Source organism: Mauremys mutica, chromosome 7 (genome assembly GCF_020497125.1).
Source record: "Mauremys mutica isolate MM-2020 ecotype Southern chromosome 7, ASM2049712v1, whole genome shotgun sequence".
Lineage (NCBI taxonomy): Eukaryota > Metazoa > Chordata > Testudines > Geoemydidae > Mauremys > Mauremys mutica.
The window spans coordinates 24,174,795-24,200,111 of NC_059078.1; the positions used below are offsets into that span (position 1 = coordinate 24,174,795).

Consider the following 25,317-nt stretch of genomic DNA (forward strand, 5'->3'; position numbering starts at 1 on the left):
AAGAGGCCACCTTGCAATTATGTTAGGGGCCTGGTAGAAATTACTACTTGAGCCACAAGATCAAGTGCTTGAACTCTTAAGGGTCAAGGCTAGGTTAAGAGGTCCTGTGGAGAAAACTTTAATGTTAAGTCCCTCCCTTTCTGTGCCAACTGGAGGTACCCTAGCCGCTTACTGCGCTCCTACGAAGACATGGGAAATACTGGCCCTCAATTAGGTTTAAGTCTTAATGTCCCCATAAAAGATGCAGTTTTCCACTGCTGGGGGCTGAACTATTTGCAACAATCATGTTTATTATGCGAGTGCAAAGGACAGGATGGGGCCCAATTGTTCTTGGCTCTGTATAGACAGTTGTAGACAGTTCTCTGCCCTGAGAGTTTACAGTCTCAAAAAAGACAAGACTGGGGGGGGGGGGGGGAGAAGGGTAGACGAGTGAACAAGGTCATTATTTCCAAGATTTGGAGGGAAAAGGGTTTGATCAGCTAAACTGAAAGCATGCCTATTGTGAAGTTGTGCTCCATCATTTAGACTCATTAGGCCAGGATGTGGCACCCTTTGGAGAAGCCATTTATTTGGACAATGAGCATGTACCACCATTTTCCTAGTTTCTGCTTATTTCTTGCACTAGAGAAACGCATCTTGGTCTTCCCTGGACCAGAATTAATGGACTCAAACTAGCAATTTGTTTGTCCACCAAGGACAATAGCTAGTTACAAGGATTAAGTACACATCTTGGACCAATGAGCTGAATACAGATCTAAGAGACAAAATCCAAGGGCCACTTCAGGTGTGTTTTCCAAGCACACTAGATGAAGTGCCATATCTGCCTGATGAATCTAAGCTACACAAAGTCCCTGGCTTCTTCAGCCATGGATACTCCCAGTTAGAATAAAGTTTTATAGGATATTAGTGATCCCCTACTATCTGTGTTGATAGCAACATAATTCAAGGCAACTAAGGGTACGTCTTCACTACCCGCTGGATCAGCAGGTAGCAATTGATTTCTCGGAGTTCGATATATCGCGTCTCATCTAGATGAGATATATCGAACCTCGAATGCGCTCCCGTCGACTCCGGAACTCCACCGGAGCAAGTGGCGGTAGTGGAGTCGACAAGGGAGCCACGGACGTCGATCCCGCGCCATGAGGATGGGTAAGTAATTCGAGCTAAGGTACTTCGACTAAGTTGCATACCTTAGATCGAAACCCCTCCCTTCCCCCAAGTGTAGACCAGGCCTAAAGTAGAGATGTTTGCTTCTCACTGCCCCTCCTACATGCTTCACTCCCAGTATATCCAGAGAAAAATGATAGTTTGAGGACCGAACTCTTATCATTGGCCCTAGTTGGTTGCCAGTCAGAATGGTGACAAGAACAAGGTTGGACACAGGACAGGGTTACAGGGTCTGAAACAAAGTTTTGAACTGAGATTTTCCAGGTCTAGATCCTCCTGAAGAACTTGCAGGCATCTGTGTAGTCCAGGCACTCCAGATGGTAAATAAGATGAGGACCTACTGGAGATCAAAATGAAAGCCAGCTGAGGGTGCAGACTGCAGAGTTGGAGCAACTGAAGGAGAAATACGGAGACCCTCTGCAGGGTCAGCTTTCATACCTTGCCTGGTAGAACCATTAAGCTAGCAATCTACAACATAGAAGGCTAAAGTGGACACAGCTGTACAGCTAGGGAAGTTATAAAAGGAAGTTTTCCAGGCTTGGGGCAGGTGTGAAGACTACCAGAATAATCCAGGTTTGGCTTCATCATTGTTTCCCCTCTGGATCTAAATGGGACGGGGGGGATGACTTGCCTAACAACTCTACTGCATTTACTTTGGCCCCCAAAGTTGTCTGCATAAATAAAGATTCCAGGAGCCTAGGACCAGCATTTTAGAACTACAACCCTAGAAGGCTGCTAGTTTTTTCTAATGCTTGAGCTTGGGAAGTAGGGGATACTGGAGAATGCTATGTATTGTAATGAAGCCCTTTCAACCATGTGGCTTAGAGTGGAACAAAAACTTGAGAAAACTGCAGCACTGAGGAGGCAGGAGGAGCTGAATTGAGCCCATCCCTCCAATTCATTCTTGCCAGCCTTTTCCTGGGAGTGGTCAATGGTCCCGCTGTGGTTACCATCTTGGTGGGCTCCCAAGTCAGGGTGAGTCACAGGCCCTACTCCTGGTACTAAAAGCTCATGGAGACCAAAAGGCTCTGCTCATGCTCTGGAGAAGTCTCTGCTGACACCAGTGTGGAGAAAAGAGCAGAGGATGAGCCCAGCAGCACAGAGTGAGTGCTTTTCCCCCATCCCTTTGGAGAGGATGGACTATCCTTTTGATCAGCAGCAGGTCATCCTGTTATCCTTGCGCATCACATTAAGTAGGAGTATGTACCACAAGACCATATCCTCACAAACTGGAGAAATGTGGGAGGGTTCATCCCTTAAGGGAAGGGAGAGAAGAGTCCACTAGCCCCAAACTGTGGAGACTTGAACAGAAAATGGAAACAGGTTATTTACACTAGGGTTTCTGGGTAGTTGTGTCATCAGTAAATATGATAGTTTAAGGTGCCCATTTATAGTGCAATATTAACAAGCATGTTGAGCATCATGAACACCCAAAATCTTCCTGCTCACTCACCTTGTGAGGTCCAGTAACTTTTGGCACATACTGTACAGAGTAGGTTTTGTTCTTCTCATTGTCAGGTGTCACTTTTGCCTAGAAAGGAAGCGAAAGCATTTGTCCCAGAAACATTGAGTCTACACTTGACTATCTGCTAAACTAGGACTTTTCACAAGTGACACTAAATCTTTAGTTGGTAGAATTTGATGCTGAAACTAGTCAAAAAGAAGAATGATTATCTCTTTAGGACCCACAGTAAGGTTAGATACAGTTGCCATGGCAGCAAGTACACTTGCTAGCTATCTGTTCCCCAATATTTGTGGAAAAGCCAGACATTTCTAGAAACACATGAACCAAGTTAAAATACACCTGGTGACCTGTTCTGTTCCTTTGCTACCAGGGGTGACTCCATGCACCAGTGTAGGAACTGGTGCTTGGGGTAGCCAATTCAAAGGGGTGGCACTCCATCTGGTATCAGGGCAGCACATCCAGGTCTTCAGCAGTGGGTCCCTCATTCCCTCTCTTCCTCTTTGAGCTGCCGCTTAAGTGCTGCCACTTTTGGGGATGGGAGGGTGCCTGCTGCTTGGGGCAGCAGCAAAGCTGGAGCTGGTCCTGTTTGCTACCAACAACTAAACTGGGGCCCGACCAACATTTTTAACCAATATCAACTGCAGTATAATTGTACTTGTCTGGAATGTCTTAATTCAAATGCTCACTTGATTAAATTCACCAACCTCTATCACATTATAGGAGTTTCCACTAACTGAACTCCCAAGATTGTTCTAATGTACCAAGTACTAAGTAATTAGCAGCAGATATTCTACAACTTTAGCCATTGCTCTTGCAGAATGAGCAGGGCGATCATGATTTAGTTCTATTTGGTAACTGAATGTACTGTCATTTGATTTTTTTCAATTTGTCAAGTACAGTTCACTGAAAGAATTTACTTCTAGTGATTCAACATTTGAGCTGTGTTCGTTGTATTGGTCAAGTCAACTGATTGTTCCCCAACTGGAAGAGTGATTTATAATTAGGAGAAGGGCTTAAAGACAGCAGGACTGAGTCTGGTAGGTATAATGATCATGAGACTATTTTAAAATGTTTTCTTCACTAAAGATATTGCTTAGGGAAAACAGGCTATGGAAAGATTTCAAAGTTGCTTCCAGTCACATTGCACATAGTAATTGTGCTACTGGATCCTAGCTAAGGAACACATTTTGCTAGCTGGCTTGTTCATGATTTGAGAGAGCCTGGGAAAGCTTTCCCAGGGAGAGAGTATTCCTGAAATGTCAGGGTCTTGAATACCACTTCAGATTCAAGTCCAGGATGTGAATATAGTTTTCAATATTCATGCTAAAGAGCAAAACTGCTTAATAGAAAGAGGAACTGAAGGACAACTTGACAAATATAAAACATGCTCATGTCCCACCTGATCAGTTGTAATTGAACGATAAAGTTTTCTATTCCTTTTAAGAACCATGTACACTAATTCTTAGCAAACTGTAGTCAGTTGTCATTTTGACTTTTAAAGTATTCATATACTCTATTTAAGAACAGAGAAACACCTTAAGTATTGTGCATCACTACCAACTGTATCTCAGTGTAGTAAACTGAATTTAATCATTTAAAACTAGATTTTTCCCTACCAATTTTCATGCTAAACACATTTAGCATACAGACCTCTTCTCTGTTCCCCGCTGGATCTTCTATGAAGACCATTACATCTCCTTGCCCAGCACTGATAGTATCTACTGTAAAGATGGCAGGTTGCTTCACCATGTTTCCATGAGGCTCAACTCCTGTTAAGGGGATAGGACACAAAAAGGCACATTTAGCTGGTTTCAAAACTAAATAAGAGGTTGTTTATGACAGTCACACAAGCCACCTAATACAAGTTCTGATACAGCTCAAGTAGTGAGACATTAAGTTCCCCCAACAGTTTTCCAGGACTGCTTGTTTACCAAAAACAGTGGCATTGGACAACCAGCATCATAGCTCAGAGTAGCTATAGTCTTTCCTCTTATTGCCCCAGCAAGGGCACCCACTGAGACCTCCAGCTCCTCAGCTGTTGCCTCTTTGTTGAAGACCTACATCTCTCCCCCTTCTGACTGGGGTATTCCCAGACTGCAGTGTTCCCAGCCTTTATACCTATTCTTGAGGTTACAAAGCATTAGAGAAACATTTAACAATGAAAATCTACATCTCATGCATGCCAAGCAGCCCATTCCTAATATGGATTCTAGCAGGGTAAGTCATTCAACCTCCACACCCAAGGGGGATTCCTTAAGGTTACCCATTCATCACAATTTCAGCTCAGAACAAGGACGCCACCTTATGAGACCTCAATAAGCAAAATCCCTCTGATGCTGCTGTAAGGATTTGGGCCCCTACATGTACCAAGGGTCCCGTCCATCTGCTGGATGAGGAAGAAGGAAGGCTAATTCTGGATAAAAACCTGAGTTTTTAAACTGATGTCTTTTCTTGGCCTCTGGAAAAATCCAAATTTGAACTAGTCTATGAATTTCTCCCCTGGGGGTGGCTTCAAAGGTTCATGACAGAAGTCCATTAGCATCCCCCTCCCTACTAGAAAAGGCACATACACTGCCACAACTGCATTTATAATACAATGAACCCAACTGGTATTGAATTTGGATTACTAACGTTGAACTTTATTGAATTAAGCTTGCTGTAATTCCATAAGTTCTGTTCAGGATATTATTAGTGTCACAACCTGCACTTCCTAAAATACAGGCACCTTTAGGAGTTCTAATGGTTAACATAAGGTCACAGCAAGCTTATCCCAGAATGAAGTCTGGAATTCTGGATGCCACTTGGCTTTAAGTCTAATGATGGGCTGCCATATTCTCCGAGATGGAGTTAAGACTGTTCAGAAGAGCCACCAAAAAGTTAGAAGCCATATCCCATGACTCAGCTTCCATATGGTAGCAAGGATTGTTTCATTCTAGTTACAAGAATGATGTTGGTGTTACTCCCTGAGTTCATAGAACTGGGAATGTTCAGAGTATCAAAGAAGCCACAAGCAATGTTAAAGCAGTTGGAGAAGTGGTGGTGAAGTTCTGAACAGCAATTTGATACGCTATTAATCTTTTTATAAAGTTATTCAGTACTAGATATTGTGGCCAAAAGTTTAGTTTGTAGTTTTAATAGGTATTCTACTTTCATTACATATAAGTGACACTGCTGTGGTTTATCTGCTTGTGAACACCCACATCCCTCCCTAATTTCTCCCATGCAAGGCATTCAAAACATCTTGCCAAAACTAAGCTTACACAGCTAATATACACCAGCAATGGTGTAAGCTGGGGTGGCCAGCCTGAGAAGGAGCTAGAATTCACCAATGTACATTGCCAAAGAGCCACCGTAATATGTCAGCAGCCCCCGCCCCCCCGACTCAGCTCCCCCTGCTCCCAGCACCTCCCACCCACAGCAGCTCCACCAATCTGCTATTTTGTGGCATGCAGGATGTGGGGGGGGGGGGGGAAGAAGAGGGAGGAGCGAGACATGGCAGGCTCAGGCAAGGGAAGAGGTGGAGTGGGGCAAGGCCTGTGGCAGAGCCAGGGGTTGAGGAGTGAGCACCCCCCTCCCCCCAGCACATTGGAAAGTTGATGCCTGTAGCTGGGGCCCTGGAGTCTGTGCCTAGACAAGGAGCTGCATATTAATTTCTGAAGAGCCACATGTGGCTCCGAAGCCACAGACCGGCCACCCTTGGCTTAAGCTAAGGTCTGTGCCCTGCAAGACTCAGTGGACTTTTATTTAAATTACACTAAGTGAAAAGGCTCTGCACTTCTCACACAAGACTTGTCACAGCATGCATTTACTGCAGCTTAGTTACTGAATCTTTTTTACACTTAGCCTTGAGCTAGTACACCTGTCCTGCTGTTGAGTGGGTGGAGGAGTTCCCAAAGTTGCTAGCTCTTTGCTAGTCCAAGCATATCCATCATATCATGTCCAGGAAATTGCTTCTCATGAGACAGACAGGGCCTCTAGTTTTATTGAGAAACTTGTTTCTCCACAGCCATTTGTACAGTTAGTAGAAAATGCAGTGTCTGGTTGCTTACCCAAAAAGTGGCTGTGAACAGCAGAATTTCCAAATCTATTTATTTCCAGAGAAATGCAACAGTAATACGAGGATATATTCCTGTTCACACATTAGGTGTTAAATGCATCAGTCATCTAGACAAATGCAAGTTTTGCACATAAGCCATTAGTGTTCAGGCACTGTACAAGCATTGAGGCAGCACCTCAGAAGGTGGTTTCTCTTTCCCCTGGGCAGGGAAAGCAAGGCAACGAGATAAAGCTACTTTCTTGAAGTCAGAGCTGAAGTCATACCTTACCACTTAATCCTGTTAGCCCTCCAGATCATGCTGCCCCTAAAGGGCCTTTATAGTAACCTTTATCATGGGCAAAAAACACTCCTTAGGGAGTCAGTGCAGTTCTATACAAAACTGTAACCACATCTTCTCATGGCAATTGAGAACATAGTTGTCCTTGCAGTAAAGAAAGGTTTGTTAGCTTGGAATACAAGGTAACATCTCATAGCATAGCTTACATGGAAAGCTGGAACAGCTGTATATGTACATATTGCCATGAATGGACATGGCAGCAAGAGATTTTCCTAGTATCCAACATTAGGTTGATGGTCAACCTCCTGTTGGAGGTGTTTTCAAAGCCACACCTCCCAGGATGAAGTTTAAGATTTGGACCAAGACCGTTACCAGCCAGTTACCCTCATCCAATAGAGTGAGTCTCCTTTGCCAGAAACCTCTTATGGCTTGTCTCACCACTTAGTTTAGTTCAGTGCGAGCATGGACTAACAAGACAGTGCATGGGCTGCAATGGAAACCTTGCATTGTTGATTCCCGATGAGCAGTTTTGCCATTCTGGGGGGCAACTGTGAACCTATTACTGCTGAGATTCCAAGTTATTCCTCTACAATAAGGTTTACTAGGACTGTTCATATGTATTACTCCCCACCCACCCCAGAGGCAGCTAGTCTTCTAGGGCAGGAAGCTCTGCATACATTCATTAATCTTTTACTTCGGTTTCTGGGCTTTTTAAGAAGAGTGCATGCTATACAATAATATGCAAACAGGGTGGTGCACACTTATGTCTGAGTATTGTTTCAGACATTGGTCCTGTAAGTTTTGTTAAAAAGTTTCCTTGTTGGTCATCCCACTTTTTCCAGTGGTCAGTTATACAAGTGCAAGGTGTCAAACATGCTCAGGTTTTGTTGTTGGGTTTTTTTTGGGGGGGGGGGGTGAGAAGAGGGGGAGAATTTGCATTTTAGAAATAGGAGCGCTTTTTGGGCTGTTGCCACATTTCTCAGCCTAAGCACCACACGAGAAGTACATTAATCCAGCTTGGACTCCAGACCTACTGTGGACAACACAATCAAGCAGCAACATGTTTTTCTGAAGTGTCAACCTAAGTCAAGTAAATACCCTGCATTGGCAAGTGTTATTCCTTACCTCTGCCATAGGCTCTTGCTTTCTTTGGATTCAGCTTGGGTTTTAGAGGAGCTCCTGGCTTAAGCTTGGCTTTGGGAAACTGTGACAGGTAAGTCATTACAGAGTGTTCATCCACACTAGGGTGAATAATTTCTTCAGGAGTAATCACCTGGAAGATATGCAGGTTAGAGTGTTAGATACATGTATTTAGTCTACCATTTATCAATATTAGACTCCCAAGAGCAGTACAATTCAGGTACATGGGAATTCTATGCATTCCAATAGCTCCCCTTACATAGAAGTTTCCTAGAGTTAACTGGAAGGATTTACAATACAAAATTCAGTTTGAAAGTATTTAATGCAGTATTATGGGTTGAGTTACTAGCAAAGAAGTCTGCATTAGAGGAAGTTTGTAATGCTATATAGTCTACTGATGTAGTTTTAGGGAAACAAAGATGGAGACCACCACTATCTGTTAGCCTCAATAACTAAAGAAATGCATTATTTCCAAAACCAGAGAGTTACCCTCCTGGGAAAGCAACCTGGAGCTATTCCTTCAATGAAGGAGATTGTAGATGAATAGCTGAAAAAGTGAAACTGAAATTCACACTGACAGCAGTGATGCGGTCATGTCCATCAGTTTGTTTTAATGCCATGAGCAGAGTCACCGGTCAGAGAGCTTTAGAGATTTAACATATTTTGCTTGTTTGACTATTAGCATGAAAATATGGTTTGAGGATCCATGGGCTCCCGTTCAAGTGAGATCATTGCAAAAGAAAGCTACTTTCTTACAAAAGCACTTAAGACTTCAGGTGGCAGATTGAACAGATTAACCCCCAAGGACCCTGTTCAAGCAAGTACACTTAGTAATGAAGAATGAAGCAAGTTCCCCCCTCACCCAAAAAAGTGTGTTGCAATAACCAGCCATATCTTTAGAACAAAAATTAGTTTTATTTGAAAGGAGAAGATTGCAGAGAAGAGTTTGGGTGTGCACTGCTGTTGAAGTTGAGTCTAGAGCAATTGATTGCTCTGAGGAATTAAGGGCCTGAGTCACTTCAGCTGTTCTCACATCCAACAGAAAGAAAATGAAAGTGGGCAAATTACCAGAAATAAAAATAAGTCTCAGGGTTAGAACAGGAAAGTCATCCTGGCCTTGGTGAAGTATTTATTTCCCCTTGAACACCATTAGTTGGTGCACCACAGGTTTCCTCTCCTCCATAGTGCTAGCATGGAGGCCCCAGACACACACCCCCCACTGCAGTTATATCAGTGTTCAGGGGAGAGGGAGCGCTCAGTGGTTTGAGCATTGGCCTGCTAAACCCAGAGTTGAGAGTTTAATCCTTGAGGGGGCCATTTAGGGATCTGGGGCAAAAATCAGTACTTGGTCCTGCTAGTGAGGCAGGGGGCTGGACTCTGACCTTTTGGGGTCCCTTCCAGTTCAGAGATATAATATATATAGAGAGAGATATACCTATTATGGTAGACAGCATGATGTTGACAAGAGGGCTTCTGGGAAGTGGAGTACATACAAAGAGAAGCACTCCCATCAGGATAGGTAGCTTCTGCACTAAGCGCTACAGCAGTGCAGCTGCACCACGCAGCTGCTCTAAGTGTATACAAGCCCTTAGTCAGAACAGGGATTCACAAAAGTTATGAAGATGTACTACAGATGTCTAGCACCACACCTTAAAGACTTCTGGAGGGCTACTATTGGAGAAGCTCACAAATTTAACAGGACTTGGCTGTCAGAACTGAGTTAGTGATAACAGCACTGACTCAGTTCATGCCTTTAGTATTCAGACAGTGTCCTCTCTGCTCCAGGCATTTTTGCTTTGTCTGTCTTACCTGTGGCACACCCAGCCAGTCATCAGCTTGCTGCATGGCTTCACGAGCATTGTCAACTGGTTTCTTAGGGTCCCAGGTCTCCCAGTCAGGGCAGAGACCTAAGAATAAGCAAGTTGCGCATTCAGAACTCACATTGACAGTTTATTTGCTAGAGAAGGTTTTTTAAATGGAGACAGTCACACAACACTGCTTATTCTGGGTGATAAACTTTCCCAAATCTGTGCACATGACAGCTTTTATAGTCCAGAAAGCAACTGACTCTCACGGAAGGAGATCTAAATAGGAAGTCTCACCATCGTGAGTGTTTTGCTTTCAGATTAGAAGGCTGGCTTCCTCACAGTTCTAGAACTACACTTTTATTGGTTGCAGCCATCATTCTTCCAAGGAAGGTGGCATGAAGTAGGATGTGTGTCACTTTTACTTACTGACTGCCAAGTATGTGCACTGCAGTTCAGTGACAGCATGTACTTCCAAGCTAGCCTATGAACCAAGAGGCCAGTCAGGAAAGACTCTCCCACTCAGGTCACCAAAATGCAAGTTTAGATTGCTTAGAGAGCCATCTGATTGGGAGGTTTTAGATTTAGCCTGAGGAATGAGGTATCTTATTGTGCTTTAAGTTTTAAAGCTACTTAATGACACTCGAGTCCTGATGCTCAGTGGAATCTTGTGCAGCATTGACAATCTACACTGTGAAGATACTTTCTCCTAATGGTGCATAGCCAGAATTGCACTAGATTACGTGAGCTAATTATATTTACAACACCTTCATAGCAAAAACAGGCACTTGGGCTGCTCTCCCCCCCAATCCCCTGGTCATGTTATTCTTGCTCTAGTAAAGAAATACACAAATAGAGGTGAAAAATTAGAGTTTTGCAGGGGTGCAGCTTCCTCCAACTTCTACATTCTGCTCCCAGTAGGAAAGTGTTTTAAAAGCCTCAATGCAGAACCTCCTGCTATAATCTGAAGCGGAAAGATGTTCCCATGTTTGGCCCCAACAACAAGTGCTTTTCAGTTTGGGAGCCAATGTTCGCTCCTTCATCCCTGGTGTTGATCTAGTCGGTTAGAACACAACTGTAGTGGCAGCTGTAGTAAACCAAACTATATTTTCATCTCTGTGATATTTCCTTTGACCTTTACCCAAGTCATTTAAAGCTTGCTTCCACAACTACTGCTTTATAAAATGACCTGTTAGTCTCATGGAGAAGGGCATTAGATGTCTAATCTTATTACTAAATTTAGAATATTAGCTCAAATGCTGCCACAAGGAATAGAAGAGGGAGGAAAGACCCTGATCTACAAAGAGAACACTTACCTGGTGCACAGCTATCAACCAGGGCACCCAATGCCTTGCCATCCTGCCAGTTTTGATTGAAGTTTGTGATTGGCAAGTAAGGAATTTTGTTCTGAATCCATCCCAAAAGTCTCTGCTTAGGGGTCTGTTTCTTGGCATCATCATCTCCTTCATCCTCCCATACTGGCATGGAGATGGAATAATGGAGGATAAGGGTCCATACTAGGCCAAGGATCAGTTTTAAGTTCCCATCAACAATTGCTTTGCTATCTGCAAGACACAAGAAATGTGATTAAGCCTTATTAAATTGATAAAGGAAAGAGCTCACACTATTTTAATCACTATCAAGCACAGGAATTACACAACACTGAGGTAGTAACCGGACACCAATGCAAAGAGCTTTAATTTTGGCTCCTTTTAGCTTATTACCAAAATAGTTAAAAATGACAGCCAAGTTTAAAAGATTGTTGCTCACTATATGCAATTACAATACAAGAATGTTAACTGTAAATTAATGTACAGCAGAGATATACAAATACTTAGTTTAACAGTATGTACTGTACAGAACTCAATTATAATATCCCAATTTGTATACCACTCACATTCTAGGAAGCTAGTTTTGTCAGACTGTTTTTGGAAGCCAGGTTCAAATGGTTTAATATATTTAAATACTTGTAGAACATGTGTCTGCTTTGGTGTGAAGTACTGGTTAATAAAACCAGACTGCAGGCTGTTGAAGCTCCCACAGAAGATTAGAAGTTCCGAGAGAAAGTTCATGCAACATAAGTGGTTTTGTAGTCTAGCACCAATTAAACAGCCAGTCCTTTATATTGATCATATATTCAGCCAAGTTCTTTAACCTACTTTCACTTCAGTATGAAATATTCATGAGAGGGAGGGCTTGTAGCCTATCAGGCCACCTACCCTAAAGTAGGATTTGTTATGATCACAAGTGTCATACTTATGGTTTCAAGGAAATGCCGGCTAGGAAGCTCATATCAGACTGGAAGCTAGAATGTATGAGTTTAGGAAATGTGCAGAGTATCTTTGCAATATAACCATCTGCTTCCTATTTTGTAAACCCCTATTCTATCAGGCTTCCTCATTTTGTATTTTGCACTGCTGCTCTTTATTACCCATATATGGAGCATTCACATATCAGACCAAGATCCTACCATTTCAGGGTGTGAATTAATTTGGGATAACTGGGAACCTAGCTATAAGATCACTAAGCCAGAAGTTTCTCAGTGCTTAGGTGTCAGAATTTGTACTGGCCATTGGCATTTCAGTGTTACCCTTGATTCGTAAACAGGCAAAGCAATGACTTATGTTCTAGTTAGGACTACTTAAAATATAAAAAGAAAATAGCAATGATTTATGTTTGAGTCAGAAATACCCATCCAGCATTACCAGGCAGGTGAACCAGTCGGATCAATTTGCTATATGTATGAAATACTGCTCAGTTATGACAAGGTGTGGCTTCACCAAGTTGAAGCACATCACTAAAAAGCTTCTATTTTGCAGTTACAGCAAAACTGCAAATCTACACAGAGTTTAAGAGGGATCATTGACTGCAGTGAGCAACAATATAGTTTAGTGGTCTGAATCAGCTTCCTGTAGTGCTTGATTCTCACCATTTCCTTGGGTGTGCCTCAGCAACAGTCCCTGACAAAAACAAAAGGCAATTTAAAGAATGCCATTTCTGAAGTCTTGTCTGTTATATCTAAGATGGCAGTTTGGTCCTGTTCCTATCAGTGTCTCTTGAATTCTCCTCAGTTACCTTGTTTTAGGGCAATCTCTGTCTTGAAATTTGGACCAGATTAAAGAGGATATGCTCTATCAACTCCATTTGCTCACTTGACCACTTCTATGCAGTGGTAACTTATTCTGTTATAGAAGAAAGGCTACTAGAGTCCCCTAACCCAAGCAAAGCCACATGACATTCAGATGCTATGAACAGCATGAAAACTACATTAGCAAGTTATCAGGTGGGGGTATATTTGGCACAAGTACTAGATACTGTCAATTTGACAGTCATATCTACTTTTAAACTATTGTTAAGGCTAAGATTTGTCATGAATATTTCTAGTAAAAAAGTTAGACAGGTCACTGGTAAAAAAAATTCACAGAAGCCTGTGAATTGTCTGACTTACTAAAAATATTTGGAACAAAATAGGGAGCTCAGCCACAGGATCCCCACACTGCACCCAGCAGCTATGCAACTTTGGGGCGGGGGGGAGGGAGGGGCCTGCCACAAGGGGTTGAAGTCAGAGGTAGCAGAAGTAATGGATTCCATGACTTCTGCAACCTCCATGAAAGAATTGTAGCCTTAACTGTTGTTGCACCACCAAGGTGACTTTGGAGATCCGGGTTTTGGGGCGGAGCATTTAAAAAAATCTGATTGCTCCAAATCCCTGTTGGAGATGACAATTTCCAATTTTATTTGTGCATTTGACAGTTGGCCCCATTTGTGGGTCTTTTACAGGAAGGCAGTAAGAAATAAAATAGGAAAACATGGGTGTTAAGCGTGACAGGGCATCAGTGAGAGGTTTTGTTCCAAGAACTACCTTTTGTGCCAGTTTCTATCCTTTTAAGAGAATTCACCAGTCTCCTCCATTTTGGTTTCCAGCATGGTTGACTGGTCTTTAAATATACAGAATTATCCAGCTTACATTAAGCCATACTGATTAGCTTAGTCTTCTGTTGGTGAATGAGGAAGAGTTTAATAGAACTGATCAAAAGGCAAGTTCCAGAAAATATGCAAATTAGTTTTAAACTCTCCATCCAACTCTAGTGGAAGTCTCCAGCACAAGTTTTGAATAAAACTTATTTATCGACAGTTTAGCTCATGTCTATTTTGCCACTTTAACCAGTTCTCCAGTCTCAATTGCTTGTAATACAAATACCAGCGAGATGAGCAAGTATCCATTTGTAATCACTGCATAGTGACCAGAGACACTGATTATGTACCATTCTATGATAATTAAACTTGGCCTGGGAATAGCCTTAAGGGCCTGGATGTTCAAGATGTCCCAAAAACCACTAGTCAGACTTCAAAAACAGATGACAAAAATGCTTGTTAAGTTATATGTCCTCTTGCTTGGGAGGAAGTTATACATGTTGAAAAGTGTGTTACCACAGCTAGAGCCAAGTGAGCACTAGAGCCTGACACAATTAGAGTTCCCATCTAGGAAGAATGGGCATGTTTTTTGCCTTAGACCACATGTCCTGGATAGTAGGTGATATCTGGGGATATGCAGAATTGTGTTCCATTGATGAAACCGTCTAAGCCAAGTCTTTCTAGAACTTCTAGTCAGTTTAAGATTTGTATACAGTTGTCACTCAAGATCAGGGGTGGGCAAACTACAGCCCACAGGCTGCATCTGGCCCACCAGTGGTTTTAATTTAAAGAGCAGGGTCTGGGGCTTGCCCTGCTCCAGCACTCCAGCCATGGAGCAGGGTCAGGGGGATGCTCCATGTGGTTACTGGAAGTAGCGGCATGGTCCCACTCTGGTTCCTACGCATAGGAGCAGCCAGAGGGCTCCACTCTGCACACTGCCCCTGCAGCTTCCATTGGCCAGGAACCACAGCCAATGGGAGCTGCTGGGGCAGTGCCTGCAGACAGAGCAGCATGCAGAGCTGCCTGGCTGCGCCTCTGCATAGGAGCTGGAGAAGGGACATTCTGCTTCTAGGAGCTGCTTGAGGTAAACGCTGCCCAGAGCCTGCACTCTGGAGCCTCTCCCCATGCCCTAACCCCCTGCCCCAACCCTAATCCCCCTCTTGCCCTCTGAACCCCTTGGTCCCAACCCAGAGCACCTTCCTATACCCCAAACTCCTCATCCCCACCCCAGTGCCTGCACCTCACTCTCCTGCCCTGAGCCCCCTTCCTGCACCCTGAACCCCCTTCCTGCACCCTGAACTGTTTCTAGCCCCACCCTGGAGCCTACACCCCCAACCAGAATCCTCACCCCAAATTGTGAGCATTCATAGCCTGCCATACAATTTCTATTTCCAGATGTGGCTCTTGGGCCAAAAAGTTTGCTCACCCCTGCTTTAGATGTTACTTCAAGATGATCATGCAATTGTACTGTAATGCTTTAATGTGCATTTCTATTAGCAGTGAACATGATGCTTTGTGTTCAACTTGACAGCTTATTCTGGGATATGCCAACACAAGTGGCTCACTTTTAGTTCTGCACAGAAGTTCAAGAAGCACCACAAAAGACACTTGCACAAGTTTTAGAAAGGATTAAACTGCTGTTTTTAACTATGAATATGCCTAATGATGCTTTAGAATTTCCCCCTTTATGTTTCAATGCTGGAGACCCAGATTGTCCAATGCATTGTTAGGGGCTGTGACAAACTAAAAGAAAGTTCACCATACTCAGCCAGCTGGCCAAGCACAAGACATGGAAGCCTAGTTAAAGTACTTTTCAAGCTTTCAGCATCCTTACTCATTTCCCACTCAGTTATTTGACTAAGTTACCATGGGCAGCATGGGCCCTGAAGTAAAAGCAAGAGGAATTGTCAGCTTCACTTTTGGCTCCTGCAATAGGAGCAACATAGATACAGCAAGAGCCTGAAGGGAATGTTGCAGGGAAGGATGAACAAGATGGCTTTGATTCAAAGCCATAAACATTCCAGCAGCCAGAAGGGAATGAGCAGCGTTCATTCTACAAACGCACACCATAGATAGAGAGAAGCCCCCAGAGGAGTAGCATTCTAGCCCTAAGCCTGATGTCTGTCCACCCTAGCTTGGAAGTTGTTTGTATCCCATTAGCTGTTTCCTCACTGCTGTGTATTCATCTCTTGAGTGACACCTTGCAAGCTCCCTAGTCCCAGGGTCAAGGGCTAACACATTGTCCTTGTTTGCAAGCTGAGAGAGATTTGTCAGGAGATAAGTGACAGTAAGACTGAAGGTTGTTTGACCCTATTAGCCCAGGCAGCTTGAATGTGACTTTCCATATCACTGAATCTCAGGAGTTTGGTATGTTCGCTTTTAAAATGAGCATGTGCCCTCATAACTTGAGCAGTGATTTTAAATGTAACAGCTCCAAATGTTGAGACTGGTTGCCAAGAGATGCTCCTTTATCACATCTAGGGTGACCAGATGAGAGGAAGAAAATATCAAGATGCATGGGGGGGGCGTCCACTGGTGGAGCACAAAAGCCCAAGTGCTGCACTGGCAGAGCGAAATATTGGGACAAATTGCATCCGGACCAAAGATTTTATTAGGACATCTGGTCACCCTAATCAAATCAAAGCTCAGAAATGCACTTGTCCTGAACTGTGATAACTGCCTCTGTATCTGCTCTTCAATGGTCCAGCAGGGGCACTATGTCTAGGCTCCTAGCTCCAAAGGAGTCATTTCTGCTGGAGAGAAACTGGCCTCTCCCCCCACTCCCCGATCAAGGTATTTCCAGGCTGCACAGTTCCACTGAACTCCCCACAAGTTTCACTCCCTAGCCAGCCAACTGTGTTTATAGTCATTTGGAGAGAGAGCGCTGTGATTGCCCATAGTTATTAATCAGCACACAGCACTCTCAGCAAACCCCTTAGACTGAAACTACTACAGCTAAGATGACCACAAAAAACAACCTCCATAGATGCTTGTCAGTTTACCAGAGATCACCTCAAACTGAAACAAGGGCTCTGGCAGATTGATCCTTTCCCAAATGATTTTCTCCTGTGGTCACACTAGCTGTTAGCTCAGAACAAGCACATGCATCAATGCGTCACTACTTTATACTGTTTTGGCCTCTGAGCTTGTCTTCCATGTAAGAGGTGTAACAGAAGGTCCCCTCTGAGGGTGAAGCTACAAAATGCTTCTCTCCAGTTAAGCAAAACACTTCATATTTGCATACACCTTCCTCTAGAGTTTAAGAGAAACCCACAACTTGGTTTGTCCCAGAAGTTAATTCTTGTCTGGTGTATTGGTTCAAATAGTCCTTGCAAATCCATGACACTTCCCTGGATTTAGATTAGTCAGATCTCCCCACTAGAGATGTTACATGCAAGTGTTTGTACTGTGGGATTGTTTTTTTAATACAGACTAAGATACTTAAACTTAATTCAATAGGTTCCTTGTGCATATTGCAAGAAACTGCAATATCTGTCACTATGCCATCCCCTCAAGAATTGTACCAATTATGAACATTTGCTCAGGAAGAATCAGCTTTGTAGGTAAGCAGATGACTGGGAAATTGCCAAGTGACTGATGCTTCCAGGTGGGGCATTTTATGGGAGTGGACTAGTGACCCAAGAGCTCTTGGTCAAAGTGCTACTTGGTAGAGCACCGATGCTCTACCAGAGCCCTTCTCTTAGCCAGTTACTGAATGCAGTATGTCCCAACAAGAACTGCAATCTACATGCTGCACTGTAATTGCTACATTTACACCGTAGGTAACTTCTAGTTCATGCTCATAGAGGACTATGTTAATCCAAATTAGGTACCTCTTCGTCTACACTTGCAGGGTCACATTCCTATAGCCTGAACTGCAGGACATGTTGGCAAGCCCATAGCAGCAGACTAGGTTTCATATGTAAAAAGTATTTGCCATTTTGCATTTACAAGAGTAAGTTTTCTGGTGCTACTCATCCTGTCAATTGCATATCCTTTGGACTTCAGTGGGATTTGCATGCAACTAGTCAGGTAGCTGTGGCCCCTTGGTGACCTCAGTCTAATACAATGGTACTCAATCTTTCGAGACTACTGAACCCCTTTCATAAGTTTGATTTGACTTGCGTACCCCAAGTTTCACCTGACAAACTTGCTTACAAAAATCAGACAAATAGCAGTGCCACAGACAGTTACTGAAAAAAAAAACCTGCTTATTTTCTCATTTTGCATGCATGAAATTTTAGTTATTGGCTTCCTTTAGTGCTTTTTATTTAACCTGTTAAACTAAGCAGATATCTATATGAATTGATGTACTCCCTAGAATACCTCTGAACCCTCAGGTGTATGTGTACCCCAGTCAAGAACCACTGGTCTAATACACAAACTGACCAATAGCCCAATGTTGTAGGAGTCACAACTTGAGAACACATCCAAGACCAGCAAGGAGTGGAATTTAAGTAGGTACGAGTCGTGAAGTTAAGGATTTCTATTGGCAACCTTTGCTCCTCAACTATCATTTTTTAGTCCAGGGGTCAGCAACCTTTCAGACGTGGTGCGCCGAGTCTTCATTTATTCACTCTAATTTAAGGTTTTGCATGCCCTTAATACATTAACATTTTTAGAAGGTCTCTTTCTAGAAGTCTAAAATATAACTGTTGTAGGTAAAGTAAATAAGGTTTTTGAAATGTTTAAGATTCATTTAAAACTAAATTAAAATGCAGAGCCCCCTGGACTGGTGGGCAGGACCTGGGCAGCATGAGTACCACTGAAAATCAGCTCGTGTGCTGCCTTTGGCACCCATGCCATAGGTTGCCTACCCCGGTTTAGTGTGTAGGTCAGTTACATAAAGAGGGAGATGCAAGTCAGCTTCAATACAAGCAGTGATAGGATAGGTGTTACGAAGTTTACCTAGTGGCATCAACCTAGGTAAGCAGTGCCCTACAAAATTCATGGTCCATTTTGGTCAATTGCATTGTCATAGGATTTGAAAAGTTGTAATTTTTTTTCAGATTTAAAGATCTGAAATTTCATTGGGTTGTAACTGTGGGGGTCCTGACCCAAAGGGGATTGTGAAGGAATTGCAAAATTATTGTAGGGGGTTCATGATATTGTCACCCTTACTTCTGTGCTGCCTTCAGAGTTAGGTTGACAGAGTGGTGGCTGCTGGCTGGGAGCCCAGCTCTGAAGGCAGTACCACTGCCAGCAACAGCACAGAAGTAAAGGTGGCAATATCCACAACCCCTCTAATAACCTTGCAACCTCCTCCCCCAAACCTCTTGGGTCAGGAACCCCAATTTGGGAAATTCTGGCCTCTCCATGAAGTCTACACAGTAAAGGGTAAAAGCACACAAGACCAGATTTCATGGCAGAAACCAGATTTCACAATCCGTGAGGTATTTTTCATGGCTGTGAATTTTGCAGGGCCCTATACATAAGCTAGAGAGAGCAGACCCATTGAGTAGGCTCTTGCTTGTGGAGAGACATGTTATAGCATTAACTGGCCATTCAAAAGCCCAATCAATGCTGTAGACCAAGGGTTTGACTTTTTCTGCTGGGATCTCCTTTGAAAATTTGTCTGGCTGTGATGATATCATGCCCCCATCATGCCACCCTTACTTTGTGCTGCTGCTGGTGGCACCACTACCTTCACAGTGAGACACCTGGCAGCTGCTGCTCTGTGGCCACCCAACTCTGAAGGCTGCACCAAGTAAGGGTGGCAATATAGTGACTCCCCTACAATAGACTTGCAATCTGCTTTTGGGTTGGGACCCTGATTTGAGAATCTCCACTGTAGACATTTGTTACTGATGTACTAGTACTTCATTTCAGAACTAAAATATTAAGGGGTTAAGTGACTGAGGTAGCAATAAAGATTAAACTCACTGAGTTTCCTCCCACTATACTTTTAGGAGCCTAGATTTAAGCAGGATAATAAAAAGCATAAGAATTTCAGTGGCAGCTTTTCAAAAGAATGGATTATGGGGTGCCAAGGCATGCAGTATACACCACCACTTTAAAGTCTTGAATGGGAACCATGTTTTAACTATAAGCCAATTTATAATTGCTGCTTAATGTGATTGCCTGTTGAAGATTGTTACCCTATTTGACGGTCTCTGCAGAGAGTCTACAGTAACTTTGTAGTGCTATTCAGGTTATAGGCATAGTGTAATGGAAGCCAAAAGAGTCTTTAGCTTGACTTAGGCCTTGTCTACACTAAAGGGAAAAGTCAAGCTAAGCTACACAATTTGAGTTACGTGAATAATGTAACTTTTGCATTGGAGACCCCTTTCACACAGCAAACCTCAGTGCAACCCCCCATATAAATTTAAAAAGCAAGCTTTTATAGGTAACTATTATAAATGTTGGAGAAGCAGAGCTTGGGGATAGAGGCTGACAGCTTACAACCCCCTCCCACCCCCATGTGGTAACCTTGCAACCCCCTCAGGGGTCATGACTCACTTTGAGAAGCCCTGACTTAGGCCATGTTTTCAGGCTTTCCTGCAGCCAGAGAAGTTTCTAGCCTTCAATTAAAGCCAATTCATAGTCACAGGATTCCAGAAACCGGGGCTTGTGTCATTCCTAATGATTTTACCAGGAGTCAAGCACTACCTACATAGTGACAGCTGAACTTGTACTCACTTGGCTTTTGGTTTCCATGCCTAGCAGAATCATGGCTGCAGCTGTTTTTATTTAAAAAGGAAAGACTAGTTTTACTCTAGAGAGCAAAAAGTTTTGGTAAGATTAGGAATCCCACAGGAATCCCACAGCAACCCAAGGATGTTGTTCACAAAAACTAAGTTATTCTTCAGATAGAGAAGCAGCATGGGGAAAGAACAAGTGTTAAACAAACTGCATCAAATACTTCTTGAACTTTGCTCTGCAGTAGAGCTGCAAGTCTTTGTTGGACAATTTGTGGAAGCACGAGGAGATATTGCAGCAGACATGAGTCAGCTTCATTGCTAAACACAGCAACTTTCACAGGACTTAACAGTAAAATGCAAACTGAAGGACTGGGGACAGGATCATGAGTACAGAAGATTTTTGAAGCACATTCACATTAGAGGCTCCAGAAGGTTTGTGCAAACTGAATTTCTAACCTTAGGTGTTGGAGGTGCTCCTAAGACCCTATATCAGATTTAGACTACTTCACCCCCTTCCTTCAATTCTGCCCTACTAAGTAGTGTAGTAACACTGCTCTTTAATAATTCAGTGTACAAGAGCCTAGCATTCCTTCCAATTAAGAAGCCCACAAGTTCCTCTTGTATTAGTGTTCAGCTGTTTTTACAAAGTTTGCTTCCCAGTACAAACTGTACTGTTCATTTATAGCATTATCAGTTGCTTGCATTGCTTCACTTCACCCAGAGAGTTCTTGATGTAATACTGCTTTGACTAACTCCATTTTATTTATGCCATCCAACCTGTAAAGACCAGTTTACAGGTCTACACCTTTGAGTTGTAGAGAGGCCAATAACCCAAATTATTCACTTTGGGGGGGGGGGGAAACACCATTGACATATCTGCTTTTTTTCAGTCTGTCAACTAACAAACTTGCCATGAAGATTTAGTCTGCCATCGACAGATCATCAAGAGTTACCCTTTGTTCAGCACATGCCACTCCATAGGTAGAGGTGCTGCTGTAAACCAGACAAGATTTACTTTGGGCACCCAACCCTTTAAAAGACCAACAGTTAGATTTTCAGTTCTCCCACTTATGGTCATCCTTCAAGATCCACTTTCCTATATCTTTGACACTAGTGTCAGTCACCCTAAATTTGCAAAATCTCAAATCATGTACTGCAGACTTCTTGCAGTTTAGATTCCTGGTCATCAGTAATCAAGACTCACGTTTCATATGTAGCAAAAAGAGCACTGCTTTGCACTGTGACCACATCAAGCAGAGGAGACTTCCCCCTGCCAAACACTGCCCCTTGTTCCTTTGTGTTTCCTGAATATTTACAGGGATGTTGACTTTGTACCTGGCAGTTCTCCTCAAGTCATTAATAGTACCTTTCATGTTTAGGATCCAGTATAAAATTTACTGGATTATCACTAATTTAAACACACAGTAAGCACACCCACGGGCATTCAGGCATTTTGTATACTACATTAGCTTTAGTTATCAATTTAAGTGTGATGAGAGCAAGTTTAACTCCATCCACAGAATATCAAAGATGTAGCTTAATGTATTTCCTGATATCAATTGAGCCTCTTACCACCATAGAGATCTTGTGCTGCAGATGTGCAAAAGCCATTTGCCCATTAATTCCAACTATAAGAATAAGTTTCATGCTAAGCCTCCACTAGGTTTATTGAAGACCAGACTATGCCATCAAGTAGCTAGGTTAATAGCAGCCCAGTTCCATGTCAATCCAACTGGCACATTAACATAGCAAAATACTTAACACTTGCTGGGTTAGAGATAGTAATCTTGTTTACAAAACCACTTTCCCTCCCAACGCACTGTATGAAGGTCTTATAAAGCTCTACTTACCTCTGGGTAGGACAGCCACTAAACCACAAATCTGAAGGAAGAAACTACAGTCATGCTTGTCTCCCAGCCACACTTGTATTGCCCATTCTTCACCAATGCAGGACCTTGTGTATTTAACCCTATGCTGGCAGGGCCCAGCTGTCAGTGACTGTTATACTGGTCAGTCCAAATACAATGCATTTGCCAACCCCATTAACATCCCAGGAATTTAGATATTGGAGAGTGATGTCTGAAGCACTCATGTTCAGAAAAAAGTTCCTCCCATCCATAGCCATAACACTGCTATGGAAATGGAAGGCAGCAAGACTTCAACTTTCCCCTGCAGTTCAATCTCAGATTTAAGTCCTATACCATGAGAATTTTGCACATTGAGCATGCAGATGAGACTCACTAAGTTGAGTGAATTGAGAAAGGAAATTCTTTGCTTAAGTGCACTGTATACATTCATTCCATAAGCTTATTGTGCCTGTTAAAGCCATTAGCAACATCCTCTATGGGGATAATGTGTCTAAATCAATTACACAGGTTCCTGTGTGCCTTGGGAACATACATCCTCTATTTCCTTCAATAGCTCTTTAGTCTAGACCCACAGAGCAACTTTTCTGGGCCTGGAAGAAACAGCTTGTTGTCTGCTTCTACAGTGACCCCATAAATTGGGCATTATCTTTTATTCCTAGGCATGATACCAGCAAGCTCCACAGGTTTACTGTGCCTAACTAGTCTGTTCCAGCTTCAGTGCTATTTATAGTTTGTTCAGAAACAATGTTGTGACCAATTTGTCACAATCTCTAATTAAGCAGAATTTCTTTATGGGTCAAAAAAAGTGTTACACACACCCCCAAAAAAAGTGACTATTACAGTGATCGCCAGTAGCTTAAACAGGTGAACCCTCTGCATTCACTTATTTTGATAGGAGAGGTAATTTATGTTTATTCTGACGCATGCTGCTCCCTGCGAAGGTGTGGAAATTTGTAAAAAAAAGTGGCTGATTTGAAGAGAGGCTGGCTAAGCTGTCAGACTAGAAACTTGGGATAGCATTCAAGTGAGTGATGCCAGGAATGAGGGAGTTCTGCTCGCTTTTTTGGCCTGCCAATCTACAGAAGCCGTTTTATTTGTGTTGACATGCATTTGGCATTATCTGTGCCCATTACTTCTTTGTTCAGTGGCTGAACAAAAACCTTTCAGGTCAAAAGCCTGCAACAAAATGTCATGTTGAGTCAAAAAAATAGAAGTGGTCTCAAAGATAATGAAACTGATTTTGGAATTTGAAACAATTTAGTAAATTCAACCCGAATTCACTAAATGGTTCAGTCATTCTGAATCTGCTTTTTTTGGCAAGAAGTTTTGGCCAAAAGAGATTTCAGCCAGCTGTACATACAGTGCACACTGGGGAGGGTATCTTTTAGGACAAGATTTCTACTCTGCGAGAAGTCACTCATTTTGCAGCTTTCATGCTAGTTTTCTTGCCATTAAGGCTGGTAAGAACCTGCTGGTTAGATTCAGGGCCACCTGAGAGAGCAAGCAGGATCATTACCCTGGCCCCACAATCAAGTGGAGTTGCAACCTAGCACACTAGGTTGCAGCCCTAGTCAAGTTTGGCATGGCAGCCCCATCATCATGAGGCCAAACCTGAGTAGCACTGCAGCTTGGTGTGCCATGTTGTGACACCTGGAGCAAGGCCCAGTCCCCATGGGACAGAAGCCACCACTAGAAGTGGGAGTGCAGGACAGGTGTGCTCTCCAACACTGCCCCCAGCTTCCCCTCAGTGGGGAATTTTTTGGGATGGCTAGGTGGGACCACCATTTCAGACTTTTGTCCTGGGTCCTAAAAAGGATTTGAGAGGTCCTGAGTAGTTAGAGGGGAGGGGAGAAAAAAGAAAAAGCCATACACTACACACCCACACTTAACTGAAAGAAGTCTGAATGGATTTAGATTTCAGTAATGCTTTTAATGACACCACCATACCCATACACCAAGTTCTTGTGGTACAAGGCATAGACCTCAAGACAGGAATCCCTATCCCTCACCTGAGCAAGAAACTTCTTCCCCTCAACATGTGGTGAGATGCTATAGTACCACATTTTCTGTTGTGGGAATTCAACTAAGGTTTACTACAGAAGTGGGTTAAAAATAAGCCATTGAACCACAAATTGCTTCCATAAGGGTGGCTAGGTGAACAGCAGGGGGTCCAGATAATTGCAAAATTAGGTAGTTGATAGATAAGGCTGTATAGCCTGGTAGGAAAGAGTACTAGAATAAAAGAAACTACACACCTTTAAATGGCATAATATCTCACCATCATTTTGGTACAGCACTTAGATTAGAAAAGCCAAGCACCATGTAGATGCTCCCTGGTATTGAAGAGCTCTAGAAGTACCAGGAGGGCATCAAGAATCCCTTTCAGAAGGCCAGATTGGATAAGCAGTCTTAAACTATTTCATCAGCAGTCACAAAAAGCAATGCATGTTGCACTGAACCCAAATGATGGCCTCCATACAAGTTAACCATTTAAAAATCATCCATCTGGCAGCGAACAAGTCTTCTTGCAGCTGTACTGCTAGGAAGCAGATACCCAGCCACCAATTAGGTTAGTCACATGTATATCCATGATCCTTCTTTAAAGGAAGTTTGAATGTTCAGTCTTTATACACCAGTAAGCTTTCATAAGTGCTGCTTTGTTAGTGATACTTTGTCCCTTGCCAGTTTTGCAGGGCAGTCTGCCAATGTGAGTAAGTTAGCCACCACGACATTTTGAACTAGAAACCCCTGGTTGTTAAACTGTAAGCTAGTCTGGCAGTTGTGCCTGAAACTGGAGGCACACAGTAATGCTTCCTGTTCTAATAAATTCTTCCACACCCCACCTGTGAAACTCTACATTTGTTTATTACTAATCAAGAAACTAGCTTTCAGACCCCTTCTTGTGTCCTTGAGGCCTGCTGCAGCATGCTTTGCTAAATGACATCATTGACAAACTGCTTATTCTGACAATAGGCCCCATGA

The 25,317-nt window shown here is 42.9% G+C and overlaps 1 protein-coding gene across 4 annotated transcripts in view; it reads right to left on the reverse strand.

The window, feature by feature from the left end:
- FLNB (filamin B) overlaps positions 1 to 25,317 on the reverse strand; it is a 111,941-nt gene that overhangs the window by 60,977 nt on the left and 25,647 nt on the right. For all 4 annotated transcript variants that reach the window (XM_045023203.1, XM_045023202.1, XM_045023201.1 and 1 more), the window contains exons 2-6: positions 11,228 to 11,476; positions 9,916 to 10,013; positions 8,092 to 8,239; positions 4,283 to 4,401; positions 2,621 to 2,698 (exon numbers count right to left, since the gene is read on the reverse strand). In XM_045023203.1, the coding sequence (XP_044879138.1) occupies positions 2,621 to 2,698; positions 4,283 to 4,401; positions 8,092 to 8,239; positions 9,916 to 10,013; positions 11,228 to 11,476 (692 nt within the window). The remainder of the gene's footprint in view (positions 1 to 2,620; positions 2,699 to 4,282; positions 4,402 to 8,091; positions 8,240 to 9,915; positions 10,014 to 11,227; positions 11,477 to 25,317) is intronic.